The following is a 17,602-nucleotide window of genomic DNA, read 5'->3' on the forward strand; positions in this document are numbered from 1 at the left end:
ACCTCTTGAGAGGAGAAACGCATGGCTTTCCACAAGGAAAAACTGAGCACTTTTGTTCATGAGCACTGTAATCACTATCATAGTGACAGATTAGAAGAGAACTCTCATTTAAAAATCTGATATAATTTATTATGCATTACTTCATTCTCTACTCCTTTGCTTGGTTTTTAATGGTTTGTGGCTACTTGCATACAACAATGAAGTTTCAAAGAAACAAGTTACAAAAGGACAATTATTTAATGCAGGAAGTATAAACCATTGCATTGGGGGATTGGAAGACATTTTTTAAAGTCCTCATATTATCTGTTTAATGATGTGTTTCTATGTGGTGAGTAATGTCTTACATTCTTGCCAAGAATATTTTGAAAGGAGTTTGTTAAAAGTATGTCGGCTAAATCACTTTTGGTATATCACTGCTAACGGTGTCATTCGCACGTTGTGAAACACAGCTCCAGTTTAATTTTGCCAAAAAAAATTAGATCATGGCAAAATACCATACTAAAACTGCACGGAGATGGGGATGAGGATAAAGCAAAGGAAGACACCAATTCTTTTTTGTAAAGCACGATAGGGATTGGACAAAACAGGATAGTAAGGCTGAGCCCTTTTAAACAGATTTTTTCGTGGTGTGTGTGTATTAATTCCAGTTCAGTATAAATGATGAATTCACTTAAAATTGGGCTAACTGGCTGTTCTCGTACCTGGGTAGTGCCTGTACTCTCAAGTTAACCTAATTGTACGGAGACGCCCTTGTTTTCTGACTTCATACACAAACCATCGTGATTATTGTATTTCAATCTACCTTTTTCTTTTTCCAGTCAGGAAAGGGGCTTAATGCAAATTAAGCCTTTGATGAGAAGGCACTTAATTTATAATTATTATTGTTGTTATTATTAACATTAAATCACGGGAATGGTTTTGTTGGAAGTACCCACCAGGACCTGCAAATCTATTGCGGTGACACACGCCCCAACTCTCCTTACCCAGTAGTGGTCCTTGGCTGGGGCGCTTGGAGCCACTACGCTGGCTGAGCTCCGAGGAAGGTGCGTCCCCGCTCCTCCCAGACCCATACGCAGGGCTGGTGGAAAGCGATGCGGGACAGTCATTGTTCTCCCAGGCCTGAGGAAAAGTGCCCGGGCTACCACCATCTCTCATTTTCGGGCGAAAATAACCCCAGCTACCGCTCTCTGGGCTTGGGATGGTTCTCCACAGCGCTACCTTCCCTTTCCTAGATAGTGGGACGCCCAGCGAACACATCCAGAGTCACCTTTGCGCGCTCCTCTGGAGCTGGCTCGGCACACAGCGCACCCCAGCGGCCGCCTTGGCATCTTTCTAGTCCTGGCCACTAGGCTTCCGGAGAGCTCGCCAGTCGCCCCCGCGGCCGCCTCGGAATCTTGGGACTCGAGAGACTGCGAGAGCCAGTCTCAGCCAGACCCAAGGGAAAGCGCGGGGCTGCTGCACCCTGCTACACCTGGGAGCGGTGAGGACCGGGAGAGGCGGGGCGCGGCAGGAGGGTGGCCCGGTGCCTGAGCAGCTTCGCCGAAAGCCGGCCGGACTGGAGCAGGGCGAACGGGGAGGGTCTCGAGGCAGAGTCCAGCTCCTCCAAGGGAGGGACCCCAGCTGGGGTGTAAAATCAGCACCAGCAAGCCGCAGAGACGTGCTGCGCCGATCATGGAGCGGAGCGGCCCCAGCTCCGCGCCGCCGCAGCAGCAGTGGGACCAGGACTCGGTCGAAGCGTGGCTGGACGATCACTGGGACTTTACCTTCTCTTACTTTGTCAGGAAAGGCACCAGGTAAGAAGAGGACCCACGGAAGACCCTGCCGGGCCATGGAGCGTGACCTGGGGCTAATCTCTCTCCCCTATTGAATTTTCCCCTTCGTTAACCATTAAACCGTCTCCACTCTCAGGCCCTTTGCTTTTGAAGTAGGGCCATGATCCTGTTACGGTGTGGAGACCTCGACTTTAAGGCGAGTACAGTCGAAAAACCGTCGGATTCGATGCAACTTGCTCACAAAGTTCAAATACAAAACTGAACGTGCCGACCTCCCCCCCATACACACACACACACACACACACACACACACACACACACATATACACAAGCTGGCAGCCCTGGTATTCCCTGGGAGCGAGATTATTTTCATATATCTGCGCTCACGGGCCTTCCTCTAGCCCTTCTCTAGCCTCCTGGTTCCCCTAAATCTCCTTAGCGAAACCAAAACAGTTTTTAAGCCCCTTCCCTGCAGCTCCGGAAGCACCGTTTCCAACGCGTTCCCTGTGGCTCCGCTCCTCCCCCGTCCCTCTTCGCCCCGGCCCTGGCGGGGCGGGGAAGCCAGGGTAGGGGCGAGACCACGAAGAAGCCCAAAGGCAGCAACATGCCGGAACCTTCCCAAAGTGAGTGCTGTCGCCTTTTGCCCCCTTCCAGTCCCCTGGTTGTCCCGCGCTCCCCTTTTCCTTCGCTTTTGCGCGCAAGGCGGCACCGCCGCCGAACGGGCTCCGCGGAGGGGTTCGTGGCGTGCACACAAAGGGCGGTGGGGAGGCGCGGCGGAGAGCGGCCCCCGGCGGGTGACAGGTCCCGCGGCCCGAGGCGACCCCAGAGGCCAGTTCTTCCTGGTCCGGAGCCAGGCGCTGGGGAGGCTGCTGCGGAGGGCGGGGAGGAGGGAGCCTGTCCTTTGGGAGGCGGGGTCCTGTCCTTTGGGAGGCGGCTGCGCAGCGAGCAGTCGGGGCGCGTGTGGGAAACGCTCGCGGGAGACTTGGAGAGGAATTGAGGCTGAAACCGAGGGGCTAGGAGGGTGGAACGAAGAGTGCGTGGCGGGCGGGTGCCCCGAAGCCGGAGGAGTTGGTGCGAAGCTGGGGCGCGGGCAAGGCTGCTGCGCTCGGCCTCGGGCTTACTCCCAGACGCACCCCTTTGGAGAAGGGGCCCGAACCTCGCCGTCGCCGGCTCCCGGCGGCGGCCTTCGGGCAGCTGACGCTGGCCGCCTTGCCGGGAGGGAGACGCACGCGGGGTGGTGATGGTGAAAGGGCCGGCCGGGGCTGGGCGCTGGGCTCCCACTCGCCGGCGCGCCGCTGCGACTCGGGCGGGCGCTCCCAGCCAGGGGGCGGGACAGCGCGGGGCGAACGGGCGGCGGCGGGCGGTGGCGCGACCGCGGGGGCGGTAGGGGAGCCGGCTTCGAGTCACCGTGCTCACCTGGGCACGTCGTCGCCCCCCGGCGCCTCCTGGAGTCCAGGGTCCGTCGAGGCCTCCTGATCTGCACCTCCAACTCACCACGTTTGCTATGTTGCCTTTTGGGGACAAAACAAGGTACTTCCTTCAGCATCTCCCCGTCTTTCCCACTCTCCCCGGGGGCGCGGTGGGGGCCGGGTGCTGGGGGGTGGCACCCGGGTCACACCGGCGGGGCGACTCTTCACTGAAAATGGACTTTATGAGATTTTTGTCTTCCTTTACTTTCCTGTGGATGTAATACTTTGAGGTCTTAGATGGGGCTCTTTTTAACTCCGCGTCTTCTAACGAACGGTCAGAGTTGGTGTCGATTTGATCACTTTCGGAGGTTTTTAATAGAGGCGGTGGCTTCGGCGCAAATCTTCTCTTCTGTTTAATTACTCCGCCCTCCTTTTAAAATCCTGTTCGCCGTTTTCGCCTTCTATCAAAATCCTAAATCTGGAGCAACCAGAGGATAAACCCTGAATGGAAAGTGGTTTCTTTTCGAAGAGGACTGTTCTGCGAGTTGGGGGTGAGGCACTAAGACCATCTAGGTCTGGAATTATCGATTGCTGGGAGCCAACAGTTTTTAGAGGTCACCTCCTCCGAGGCCATCTGTCCCCGGTTTGCTTTCACCCTTGCACACTTCCACTCTTCCGCCCTTAATGAACTATATAGCGCGTAGAATGGGGAATGGGCAGGAGAACTGGGCTGATATTTTAAATGTGTAGGGGGATGTTCTTTAGAGATGTTCTTCAGGCAGATTATTAAGAAAGAACAAAATTACTTATTTTCAAATCCGCGTAAATGTCCTTTGTCTCCCCCCCCCCTTTAAAGACATAAACTTGGGATTGTTTGACAGTAGGTTTTAACTCATACATAAAAACACTTCACTTTGAGAGCCTGCCAAAACTTTGAGTTACTTTTTTTTGGAAAATAAATTGAATGAGTTAAGTTACATTTCTTTTCACATTACTTTTTTTCCCAAATAGCATAGGATTAAAATCCCAATTCTCAAAAGTACACTGCTTAGTGTAAAATTTAGACCATCTGAGACTCTATTAAAAGCTTTTTTCTTCATTTAGGGTTTTTATATTACAGTTGATGTTGACAAGAGGCTGAACCCTTTCTGTGATATATGTGTGTGTGTATATAATCTTGAGATAAGAGTTTATGTTGAGTGTAAGCCGGAAAATGAAAGTGTAAGACATTCAAGAGTAGGGCAGGCCCTCAATTTTAGGAGTTACAAGGTGCTGAAAGTTGTCAGTGTGAAGAATATAATCTAAGTCTTATGCGTAGCCAGAGGTTTTTCAAGAAACAGTATTCCAGTTTGGGCTTATATTTGATGGCATTAACTGGAAACTTAAAATAAGAATCAGAGATTGGGCACTAGTTGATTATAAAAAGGCCAACCTGCTGAACACGTTGTGATTCACATGGTTGTGGTCAAATCTTATTACAGACACCTTAACTTTACAGCTAAGTCGTTTGTTTGTTTGTTTGTTTGCTTTAACAAGAAGATCACATTACTTTGCTTTTTTCCCTTTTGTTACACAGTGTAAAAAATGAATACTGTATGTGATTCAGGAAACCCATGCAACAGAATAGCTCTGTAGAGGCATTTGACGAGTTTTAAGATTTTAAATAAATTTGAATTCACTGAGATTGGCCATCTGTGCCTGTAAACAGTCTCATTGATAGTACTATTTCTACCTTAATTGTTGTTTGACATTCATGCATGCTTCTCTATTCTCTCCCCAAACTGAATGGTCTGCACTCAATAGTAGTCACTGAATAGAAGGAAGGTTCTGGCACTAAACTCTCATTTAAACACCTGTGAATTTTGGTTGACCTTGAAAGCAATTATTGCTGCTGTATTACATTGTTTCCTATAATTATCTTCAAATACAGAGCTAAGCACCTCCTTAAACGCTATAGCTTGCAGCCCACAAATAGATGCTTTTCAGCAATCAAAACCTGTTTAAGCGAATTTTGAGTGTCAGTTGAAGAATTTGTAACATAATCTATAGGCATAAAAATTACTTTGAGACTAGTAACTAAAACCTATGGAAAACCTCCACCCTCGCTATCATAGAAAACTTTACAGTCCTACGAGTTTGAGATGCTGTGTTCATTAAGAGCTTTAATGCTTGTGCATTCACAGATGAAGCCTTTCTGGTGCTAATGCCACTTTAACAGCTGTTGTTATTCTTGACAGCTTATTAGAATAACTTACCTTTCATTAGTTACTAATCAGCTCTGTGATTGTGCATGGATGTTTTAGATCATTTAGAATTGTAGGGGTAATATGATTGACTTTTTATTGCTTTGTTTTGTACTAGACAAAAGCTTGAGAATATTTGGCATATACTGGAAATAGGAGATACTAAGCGAGGACAACTTTTTATGGCCACTTGGATCAAAGTCCAGAAACAGAAGTTTTACACTCGCATGTAGTTTTCAATGATAGACCTTTTATTTGACACTGCAAAGCTGTGGTGAATTAGTTGATGTTCCAGGTCCTGAGTTTGGGATTCTTTCTTTCTTTCTTTCTTTCTTTCTCTCTCTTTTCTTTCTTTCTCTTTCTTTCTTTCTTTCTTTCCTTCTTTCCTTATTTTTTCTCATCTCTAAAAGCTGTAACTTTTTTTTGCAAGATATTATCTTAAAGTCAGATGATAGGTGTAAAATAAATATTGCTATTCAATCTTAAAAATGATTGTTTCTGTGATCATATAGGAATATAAACTCACAATTTTCAGACATGATTTGTTAAGCATATTTTGTTAAGCAGTCACTAGTGTTGAAGATAATCAAATCCTGTGGGTATTGACTCAGTCTGGCTTTGATATTATTTCTAATATTTTCATTATGGTAACTCTGGTGTAATAATGTCCTTTTATCCTTGTATTGCTTATAACCAGGGTCCTTATAGCCAGCTCGAAGGTACCTTTTAGTGCCCTAAAAGTACTCAGGTGGATTGAATTTGGATAGAATTGAATCTGGAAGAATCCATAGGAGCCCCTGAAATGATGTTTCTCATTGCTCTTCTATCACTAGTGTTCTCAAGTTTCATATTCAGTTCCATTTTTAAAGCCCCCAATACAAGATCATGATTCCTAAAACTGTGGTACAACTAATGCATTGCAATTAGTCATTCAAAATAAATCTATTTGCTTAGTATAACACTTAAATAGGCTTGTGGTACAATTCAGTAGCTTTTTTTTTCAGTTTGATCTGAAGATCTATTGGAATTGCCAATATTTTCTTAATATCGTCTTCAGTACCTAAAGATGAGCAGTTTTTAGCATTTTGATTATGTTGTGCAACAAAATTTCCTTTTTAAATAGTTCCACCTAAAGAAATGACTTGAATCTGGTCTCTGATATCATTTCTTTTAAAATATTTGAAAGTGCTTTCAAGTTGTATGGGTAAAGTTTGTACCTTCACCCTTATCTGATTACAGAGAGTATGTCTTACTAAGTTGCTTCCCTTCCTCTATATTTGAAAACATGAATTAACTTAAAACTGCTTGAACTTCCTGCTACATTTTAATAATGCTTGGGAAAGAGCTCTTTCATACTTGAAAAGGCTTTTTAAAAAGTGCTTGGTATTTATTAGTTTGTCCCCCAAATATTTTTCAAGCTAACAATTTATTAAACCTGTAACTGTTGTGTTGAGTTAGATTTTTTTCTTTGTTCTCAGGGCTAATTGTAGGATAAAAACTCATCTTAGGATAAAAGCCTTTGGTAAGGATTGCAGGGCAATTAAATAAATCACTGAGTTGATTGATATTGGAGGGTTGAAAAATGACTAATTTTTGAGTTTAGAATGCAGACTAGCTACTGATTTTGCAGGACTTCCTGTGAGATTACTTTAGCTGGACAGATGTAGATTCAGTTGACCAATGTTATAACTGATTGATGTGGCCTTGGAAATATCTGTTAAATCAGGTTCTCAGTGGAAAAAAAAAAAAGTGCCTGTGAATTACAACCTAAGAATAAAAATTGAAGAAAATCTTTCCACGTGAGTCATTCATTTGCTATTTAGCTCTGTAATCTTATTTACCGACTTGGTATTCTCATTTTATTTTGAATCATATTTTTTTTCATGGTGTGAGTGCTTTATTCATTTTCTCTAACTGGTAGGAATTTATACTTATTGCCAACTAAATATTTAAGGCAGGTAAAGAAAACTGAGTGTTAAGTTCATAAGAATCATTCTGATGAATATTCTAAAAAGCTTTTAAAAAGCCATATATATGGAGATATATATATCCATGTGCCCCATTTGTAGTTTGTAGTGAACATGCTTTATGAAGTCTTAGGTGCCATTGTTAACTTCTGTGTTCTTTGAGACCTTTCTCTTGATTCTGAATTATAAAGTAAGACTAACTTTTTGCAAATTGTCTTCTCTGAATAATTTTGTTACATCTAAATTTGGGAGAGAAAAGATCCCTACCTGATATCATATCCCTGGTAATAATTATTTTAAAAAAATCATCCTTCTACTTTCTGTTGAATAAGTATACTGAGGTCATAAGAAAAGATCCTGATTTTTTTTTTCTTTTTAACATCTTTATTGGAGTATAATTGCTTTACAGTGGTGTGTTAGTTTCTGCTTTATAGCAAAGTGAATCAGCTATACATATACAGATCCTGATTTTTTAAGCTGATGAAATAATTAAAACACACACAGGATCTTTGAACTTTAGAGTTGGAGGAGATCATGTAGTTCAGTGTCTTTCAAATTTAAGTAATGTTCCCCTGTTAAAGAAAGACATTCTTTTTTTTTTTTTTTTTTTTGCGGTATGCGGGCCTGTCACTGTTGTGGCCTCTCCCATTGCAGAGCACAGGCTCCGGATGTGCAGGCTCAGCGGCCAGGACCAGCCGTTCCTCAGCATGTGGGATCTTCCCGGACCGGGGCACGAACCCGCGTCCCCTGCATCGGCAGGCGGACTCTCAACCACTGTGCCACGAGGGAAGCCCAAGAAAGACATTCTTATTGATCCCCAGTATCTCAGTTAAAAAGCTTTTGGTCACAAGTGACAAAAACTCAACTTGAACTCATACATAATTAACTCACATGATTGACGTTCCTGGAGATTGGTTTGGGTGTGAAATAATCTTGTCAACATTCTTTTTGTCTGTATGTCTATCTAATCTGCCTTCCTTCCTTCCTTCCTTCCTTTCCTCCCTCCCACCCTCCCTCCCTCCCTCCCTCCCTCCATCTGTCCTTTTGGCCCTATGCTGCATCGGCTTTATTCTCCGGTAGGCTTTCTTCGTGAGCTGGAAAAGTTTCTTCTTGGCAAGTTTATGTGGGTCTTAAATTTCTCATGTTTGAAAAGTACCTTCTTATCCATATCAGCCCTCTCAAAATTATTTGGCCTTGCTTGCATCATTTGCCTGCTCTGGGCCAGTCATTGTGTCGGGAAGAATAGGGTTGTCTCACTACTTTGCTGGGGCAGGTAACCCATAGTGTGATATGTCAGTGGAGGGGGGGAGGGGGAGGGGAATTCCCAAAAGAAAGTGATGTGAGTGCATACAGAAGTTCCAGATATCTGCCACACCTAGTATTGACTTTCCCTCATTTTAATGTGAGTTAAATGAGGAATTCTTAAGAGTAGGTATAATTTAATCATAGCATTTATGCAACTGTAATACCAAAATAAATGTATAAGTTAATTATGAATAAAATGATAAAACTCTAGCCAAATGCAAATTGACAACATTCATTAAATCATACTTGTAGAGTGAATGTGGCACTGATTGGGATGCAGGGGGGTCTGGTAAGGTCAGCTTGCCTTTGCTACAGTTGCCTTGTGATGATTCATTTCTTCCACTGGGTCTCTCATAACATTCATGAAACTTTTAGTCCTATAGCACAATACACCAGCTTTTGGTTTTTATTTGGCTTGAAAGCACATTTACATATTAAATCTACCTCTTTTATTTTCTCTTTATCCCAGAACCATTGGGCGGCAGTGTGATTGTAAATACAAATATAAACTTGACTGCTAAAATTGCAGGATAGTATTTGATTATAAGGTGGTCATCCCAGTAATTTAAAGTATACATCTTTTACTTTTTTTTTTTTTTGGTTTTAATTATCATTAGTGTGAAAACGCAAAATTAAAGCATTTCCATAGAAAAACTACAGATCTTCAAAACATAATTGCTCTGGACTCTCAGGGCTTCTCTTACCTCATATTGGGCCATGCCAATCTAGTCCAATCTTTCCCATCTCTAAGCTGCTAAACAAATCGGTTTACATATTTACAGCATAGATTTTGGTTATTAGGTTTTCTTTCAGATGCAAGTAAGTTTTCCTTTAAGGAACATTTTCCATACATGTGATTGTGAATGCATGGAAAATTACAAAACATTTCTCTTCCAACTCTTGGTCAAATTTGAATGTAAAACCATGTGAAGCAGTTCTGCATTTTATTTATATTTGGTCCCAGTAAGCTTCTCAGATGTTTTCATAGCTGGAGAAAACTTGGGAACATTAAATAACTTGAGACAGCATTTGTCTCTAATCCATGCCAGAGGCAAGGGAACTACTCACTGTAACATCAGAGTAGAGATTATTGGAGGAATCACTTGGAGGTGTCCCAGATAGCCCCTGTTTCATTTGATACACTGTTATAGTAGGTTAATCTTTTATTCTTCTAAACTGTTGCATTTTTTCTTTTTTTTTTTAATTGAAGTATAGTTGATTTACAATGTTGTGTTAGTTTCAGGTTTACAGCAAAGTGATTAATCTTTTTCGTATTCTTTTCCATTATAGTAAACCATTGCTTCTTAAAGGGGATGCTGTTTGGCATTTGGTAGTGATACATTTTGTTGTTGTGAGAAACTGTTCAGCATATTGCAGGATGTTTAACATCCCTGGGCACCAGACACTAAATGTCAGGAGCACCTGATTATTGTGACACACACTTCCAAATGCCCCCAAAAGCTGGTACCACTACTTGGTTGGGAGCCACTGTTCTGAACTCTTTAAAATTTGCTTCAATTTATGGTGGTTAAGGGCCCCAGATAGGATAGATTTAAGCTTCAACCCCAGAACTACCTCTTTCTTAAAAGTATGACCTTTAGGTACTTTATTTGCTTTCTCTGTAAAATGGGAATAATAGCATTTACTTCTAGGGTTCTTAAGAAATTTAAAGGAACTAATACGTATTTCCTTATCTTTTATAGAGTGATTTTCAGTAGGTTACTATTTATTTTACCTTGAGAATCATCAGTACCTTAATTATAATTGCAAACTTTGAGAGTCATCCCCTTATTCTGGTAAGTGGGAATTAGAACAGCAGAACAGGGATTTAATAGACTTTGTGTCCTTCTCATTTTTTAGATGAATTCTTATTAATGGTTTAAACAGAACTTTTTGTGGATTGTGTAAGGTACTGGAAAGGGAATTGGAATGGGAGTCCAGACCTCCCGACTGTGTCCCAAGCTTTGTGACTGGCCCAGGTTAATAAATCTTGGCTTTAAAATGGGAGGTAGGAGGGGGTGAGAAATCAAGGCAAAGAAATTCATAAATGAGTTTAAAAATCTCTTTCAGCTCTAAGCATTCTTGATTCTCACCAGAGGAGCAGAGTATCAACTTCTTAGATTGAATAGTTTCCTTTAAGTATTTTCCAAGTGTGAGTGGTGGATCTAGGTCAAATTTTACAAACAACGCAGCTAGAACTGTGTAAAATAAGGATCCAAGAGCAGGAGAAATATCTAACATTATATTTTATGTGAGTTATTTTTATGTTTTTCCTACAGATAAAGCACATTTCCATATAAATTATCAACCATCCCTTTTTAGACAGGAAACTAACACACTCTTTGTAGTTCTGGTTTTAGTGGTTAATTTATATGAATGATGAAAAAAGCACTGGAGAGAAAGAGAAAGGGGTGAAGTTTTAATAGGAGACTTAAAAATCACGATCATGCATTGTGTTTTGTGGATCATTCAGGGCTTGCAACTTTTTCCTCTGTTTTGTTTGAGGCACTCTGCAAATCTCCCCAAATGTTACTGTTCCAGGGTAACCTCCTTGAGACACAGGCATCAACCTACTTACAGAATTCCCCCAAGTAAGCCCCCTTGGGTAGGAACTAAAATGGATCAACTTTAATCCCCAGATCTCTTGTAGCAGAGTGTTGAGGCATTGTTTTGTCAAGTATTAAACTCATTCTTCAGTTTAGAATTATGGTTATTATGAAATATTGCTATGTTTTTTTTGTTTGGTTGGTTTTTTTGTTTTTTTTTTTTTGCGGTACGCGGGCCTCTCACTGTTGTGGCCTCTCCCGTTGCGGAGCACAGGCTCCGGACGTGCAGGCCCAGCGGCCATGGCTCACGGGCTTAGTTGCTCCGCGGCATGTGGGATCCTCCCGGACCGGGGCACGAACCCGCGTTCCCTGCATCGGCAGGCGGACCCTCAACCACTGCGCCACCAGGGAAGCCCTGGTTTTTATTATAGATAATTAGTTGTATATCATATCTGTTGTCAAACAGTTTTATTATATCTGTGATATTTTGAAAAAATCGTCCCCCAAATTCTATAACTTATTTTTTAAAATTAAGTTCTGAGTAGTAATAGAAAGTGATTTTTCTCAACTACATGTTCAGCTCTTAATCTTTATGTGTTATTCAGAAAATTTGTCATATGTAAGTGTGGTTATTGGTCTAAGGAGTCTATGTTTTTTCAATTCTAATTTGAGAAAATACCAACATTAAAACATTTTTTTTTTTTGCACAAGTGTTTCTATAGAGAAATTAGTGCTTTTAAACTAGGAGCTTAAAAAGAAACAATGGCTAACATCATTATTCTGTAGAAACCCATGAATAAATTCTTTTTATTTTTACAAAAAAATTAATTGCTTTTGAAAATATATTCCAGTTAATGTTCGATTAACTTGGGAATTCCCTGGTGGCTCAGTGTTTAGAACTCATTGCTTTCACTGCCAAGGACCCAGGTTCAATCCCCAGTCTAGGAACTAAGATCTTGCAGTCCATGTGGCACGGCCAAAAAAAAATGTTCAATTAACTTAAAAACAGTAACTATCACATATTAAATACTGTGTACCAGACTCTGTGCTATCACTCTATAGGCATGATTTCCCTTAATTTTCTTAAGAAGCCTGTGAGGGTTAATGCCATTATCTCCATCTTATAGAGAGAGTAAATAATGCACCTGAGGTCTTATCTTAGAAGCAGCTCTGGAGTTGAAGCCTAAGTCTGTCCCACCTAGGGCCCTTACCCACCATTTTCTACTGAAGTTCAGTATCACTGTTAATGGAAGCAATGCAAAGACTCATAGATTTAATGTCATGAGGAATTTAACTCAGGAAGAGGCTAAAGACCCTGGTCTCAAGACCCCAAATGTCTGACAATGGAAATGTCAAGCTCAGCCTTTTCCTGCAGCAGCTGCTAGAACCTGGCCGCCTGGCCTTTTGAGTGCATGAACTCATTTAGTTTTGTAGAGTGCTCCACCCACATTGAAGCACTGTCTTGAAGAATGCCGTGCTGTTAGTGCTATAAAGAAGCCTCATGAAAAGAAAATATGTTAAATGTTATTCCTCATGACACTGATCTTTATATTAAATCAGCATTGCATGGACAGTTTGAGCTGCAAGAGTCTTCAGTAAAGTAGAATATTAAGACAGTAAACTTCTGATTGGATTCATTGTTGTTGTTGTTTTTTGAGGGGGGGTGGTACGCGGGCCTCTCACTGTTGTGGCCTCTCCCGTTGCGGCGCACAGGCTCCGGATGCGCAGGCTCAGCGGCCATGGCTCACGGGCCCAGCCGCTCCGCGGCATGTGGGATCTTCCCAGACCGGGGCACGAACCCGTGTCCCCTGCATCGGCAGGCGGACTCTCAACCACTGCGCCACCAGGGAAGCCCAAGGATTCATTGTTTTAAAAGAGTTGAGATTTAAAATCCAAGTCACATTTATGGTAAACTCATGACACGTTTTTATCTTGGCTTTATTTCCTGGTGTCTAATTAATATCAATCTTTTGGGTTCGTTACTTGCTCAGTATGGGAAGGGGTTCCTTAGTGAGCCCTGAGCAGCAGCTGTGGTACCCACAAGTTTGAAACCACAGGTGGTTTTCACATGCATGTTACCTGAGAGGAATAACTCCCAGCATTGATTCTGGTACCCTCCAGGGTTTCTCTAGTTATTTTAAGACATATTGTAAAAGTTTAAAAACAAAACTAAATTGAATTTACCCATTTTAAAAAGATATATAGCCTGTGCTCCGCAACGGGAGAGGCCACAACAGTGAGAGGCCCGCATACCGCAAAAAGAAAAAAAAAAAAAAAAAAAAAAAAAAGATATATAATACAACTCATTTATGAGGTAAGCAATTTTTTGTGTAATAAAATATGGAAGGAAATAACTGGAGGATAATAAAGCAGATCTTGGTGAGAAGGAATGATTTGGATGGGATGTTAAACATCAGGATCTTGTCATCGATTATAAATTCTCGGCATTGATTTTTATTATATTTGCCTTGGCCATGGCCTTATTTCAAGGGTCCAGGGCCTATTGTTTTTCATTAACTGCCTTGTAAAAGTTAAATCAACTCAAAGACTTCAAGAGGGCCGCTCTGCTTGTGATTGCAGGACAGTTAACAAGGACTTGCTTATACGTGAAAGCAGAGCCTCTAAGTTATTAGCGCTTGGAGCAGAGGGTAAAATACCTTTGTGGAACTTGCATCCATTTCATTCTTTCTGCTCAAATGGCTAGGATGTAACTTATGGAGAGTTATGATGTAATAACTCTTCTATTTAGGGGAAAAACTTAGTGGGATTCTATAATAAATGACAATCTGCAGTATCTGCTTTGGACAAGGACTTTGAATGCTCAGGATGCATGTAGCCAGCCTATTTCCAAATGCTATTAAACCCACTCGGCCTGTGGACCCATACCACCTGGAACACGACCTCTTTCCCCCTCACTTTCTCTGATTCTCTTGGCTGAACTTTATGAGGAAATGAACAGCCATTGCTCTTTACCCCAGCCCTACGTCTCCATTGGAATGAGTACTAAGGGTCTAGGAGATAGCAACATCTTAAAAATATGGAAGAGATTTTGAAATACTTCCACATGCATTTTCTTTTTCTTTTTTTAAAATTTTATTTATTTATCTATTTATCTATTTATTTATTTATTTATTTATTTATTTTTGGCTGTGTTGGGTCTTCGTTGCTGCTCGTGGGCTTTTCTCTAGTTGCGTCAAGCAGGGGGCTACTCTTCGTTGCGGTGTGCGGGCTTCCCATTGTGGCAGCTTCTCGTTGCAGAGCACAGGCTCTAGGCACGTGGGCTTTGGTAGTTGTGGCACATGGGCTCAGTAGTTGTGGCTTGCAGGCTCTAGAGCTCAGGCTCAGTAGTTGTGGCACACGTGCTTAGTTGCTCCACGGCATGTGGGATCTTCCTGGACCAGGGCTCAAACCCATGTCCCCTGCATTGGCAGGCGGACTCTTAACCACTGCACCACCAGGGAAGCCCCACATGCATTTTATAACTTGTCTCAGACATCAACCCTGTGTGGTGAGTGAAGCAGTAAGAAGTCTTTCCCCTGTTTGAAAATGGGAAAGGAGATGAGGGGCAAAAGGAGGTGACAGGAGTTGACCAAACTAATAATCACCACCTACTGGCCTATTGATAACGTGAGAAGTTGTGGGAGTCTTCATGACCTGTTCATACAGCTGACCATTTTTATAATGAAGGACTTGTACTCTGGAGAAAACGACCTCCAGAGAAGTTGTGATTGGTTCAGCCTCACATCTGTGTATTCTTATAGTTGGAACTAGAGTTGTTTCCTGATGGCCAGTTTGGTATTCTTGACTTTATACTCTGCTGAAGACAGTCAGCACCTTGCACTTCATGAAGAAGGTAGAACAGGCAGTATTTCACCTATTATGTAGAGGATGAAATTGAAACTCAGAAGAAGAAAATTGTTTGCCACTGGTCACAAATCCCATTGGCAGCAAATGCTAGAATAATGATTGGAATTTTGGATTTATGGCTGAAAAACACAACTTCTCGGGGTGCTTTGTAAATCCCAAGAATTTTTAGCAATTAGTCAACCTCCCTTTTATAAGTAGATTGCAGTTTGTATTTTTCTCTATTAAATATATGGTATGGTTTGGACAGTAAAATGAAAAGGCTTGATTTAAGAATTTTATGCCACAAATTATTAATCCAAGAGCTTTCAAAAGGTTCAGTTATCATACACAGGATCACAGTGTGGTACACAGGATCCTTTGTGCTCTTTCGATGATAAAATTAGTATTAGTGGTTTGATAGCCTGGAGCTCATTAGTATGCTCCATAGAACCTAACTTTTCTTTGTTGTCTATCTGCCAATAATTTCAGTTGGGAAAAACAGAATATCGAACGACTAGTGTGGCCAGCTAAAATACAGGACACCTGTACAATTTGAATTTTAGATTCTACTTATATTAAAAAATTATTCATTGTTTATCTGAAACTCAGTTTTAACTGGGTATCCAGTATTTTTATTCGCTAAATCTAGCAGCCCTGAGAATTACTCTTCTCTTGAACACGTTTATTATACATCTTTCCAGTGCATCATTTCAGGTTTATAAACCATGACCTGTTTTCAGAGAAACATAGGCATGGGATTCAGTTAGATATTTTTCAGGACACAATCCTTAAGAACATTTGTTCTCTGAGTCCCTTGGGGCAATGTTTTTACCTCAGTGGTTTTTACGATCTGGATGGAAAGAATTAAGTTAGAGAATGTGTATTGTAAGTGATTTTATTCTCTCTATGCCTTGTGTGTTTAAATTTGATTGTTGACTCTTTCAGAGGCAGCTAGACATTATGAAGTATCTTCATGACAAACATTGATGTTCTGGGAACTTTTATAGTCTTACAGGCTGTAAGACTTGGAATAGGAGACCTAGATTTGATTCCTGATTTTGCTGCCAGCTAGCAGAATGTATTTGGTTCAGCCATTTAATTTAGCTACATAATTGAGAAAGTAGGATTGTTAGTGCCTGCCTCACCAGGTTTGAATAAAATGGTGCTTTTTTTCCTTCCAGTATCACTCATGTAAATACTTTTCAAAATCTCATAGACTCAAGGAAGAGAAAGAAGGGAAAATAGAGATCCTGTCTCAGGCCATAGAAGTGATTTGCTCCAGTCAGAGCTACCAGCCAGGTTTCTTGAATCTCATCTGGTATATTTACCCTCGTATTTGACACGTTCATCTTTCCATCTTTCTTCATTCACATGCAGTTACGTATAACTTCATATGACAGCGAATTCAGTACGTGTATAAATCCACTTCTGGACACAATGTAAGCTTCAGTTTAGGGAGGGGAGGTCTGGGCTCGCTCACTCCTGTATCCCTGGTGCCCAGCCTAGTTAGCGCCTGGCACTCTCAAGGACCTTCATGAGAATAATCCATTCTAGAGAAAAAAGACACTTAAAAGTGAATCCAGTTAAAACCGAAAAACATCAGTGAAAAGGTTTTGATTGGAACTTTATCTTGAAAAATGGAACCACAGGTTATGAAAGTAAATTTACCTTATTTTGGACTTAGTAAAATTTAGATTATAATGAAAACTCCAAGCTAATTTGTAAAATACACAATTTTCTGGCAAGACTATGCCATTTACCAATATCTTTACTTCTTATTTGACATTTGCAGCAGGATCATAAAGAGTCTTTTTCCCCAAATATAGATTTTTAAAATTAATATTTGAAGATGTCATCAGTTTTTCCAGCAGCCCTTCTTAATCTAGAATGCAGTTATTTGAATAGAATTCTCTTTTCAGGTATTTTTTATGTCATGATCCATGCTGTTTTTTAATTTTTTGATTGTTAGCAGTTTTTTTATTGAGCTTAACCCTTAATTATCAGTGACTTTATGTAATATTAGAATAGTTCTCCAATATCACTTTGGTTTACTGCTAGAAATTCTGTATCTTACATAAGAGTTTAAATTTCAGTTTGCAGGTGATTTGTATTTGCAGAGATTGAAGTATTAAAAAACAATCAACAGGAGATGATAGATATTAGTCTTAGGAAGAACGGCCACTTCATACAGCCACATAGGTCATGCGCTGCAAAACGTCAAGGGATGCCTGAAGGGAGAGAGGTGTGAGAGATGATTTAATTTTATTTACGGTTGGTTTATAAGTGATTGTTTTGACGTTATGATAACATATGTTTTCCATACACAGGGATATATCTACAGGGACTCAGATAATCAATAATGTGGTCATGAGAAAACCCTTTCCCCCATGACTGGTGATTAATAAAAATTGTTGATTGAATCACTGAATATACCAGGTCTACTGTTCCTGTGTCATTTAATACTGAGTTCATCTCTCCAAGAGAATATCTAGAAATACAACACTTGTGAGACTA

General features: G+C 41.2%; 1 protein-coding gene across 4 annotated transcripts in view; it reads left to right on the forward strand.

The window, feature by feature from the left end:
* The first annotated feature begins 1,386 nt into the window (after positions 1 to 1,386).
* Positions 1,387 to 17,602, forward strand: part of PDE5A (phosphodiesterase 5A) — a 146,954-nt gene continuing 130,738 nt past the window's right edge. Inside the window, exon 1 of one of the 4 annotated variants that reach the window (XM_082645870.1) lies at positions 1,387 to 1,480. Coding sequence is in view for 2 of the 4 variants with exons in the window: in XM_082645867.1 (XP_082501993.1) it covers positions 1,672 to 1,793 (122 nt within the window). In the remaining 2 variants the exon portion in view is untranslated. Of the gene's footprint in view, positions 1,794 to 2,318; positions 2,396 to 3,121; positions 3,303 to 17,602 lie in introns of those variants that run through there. The other 3 variants (XM_082645867.1, XM_082645869.1, XM_082645868.1) reach the window with 3 other exon arrangements.

Source organism: Mesoplodon mirus (genome assembly GCF_964341445.2).
Source record: "Mesoplodon mirus genome assembly, chromosome: 2".
Taxonomy (NCBI): Eukaryota; Metazoa; Chordata; class Mammalia; order Artiodactyla; family Ziphiidae; genus Mesoplodon; species Mesoplodon mirus.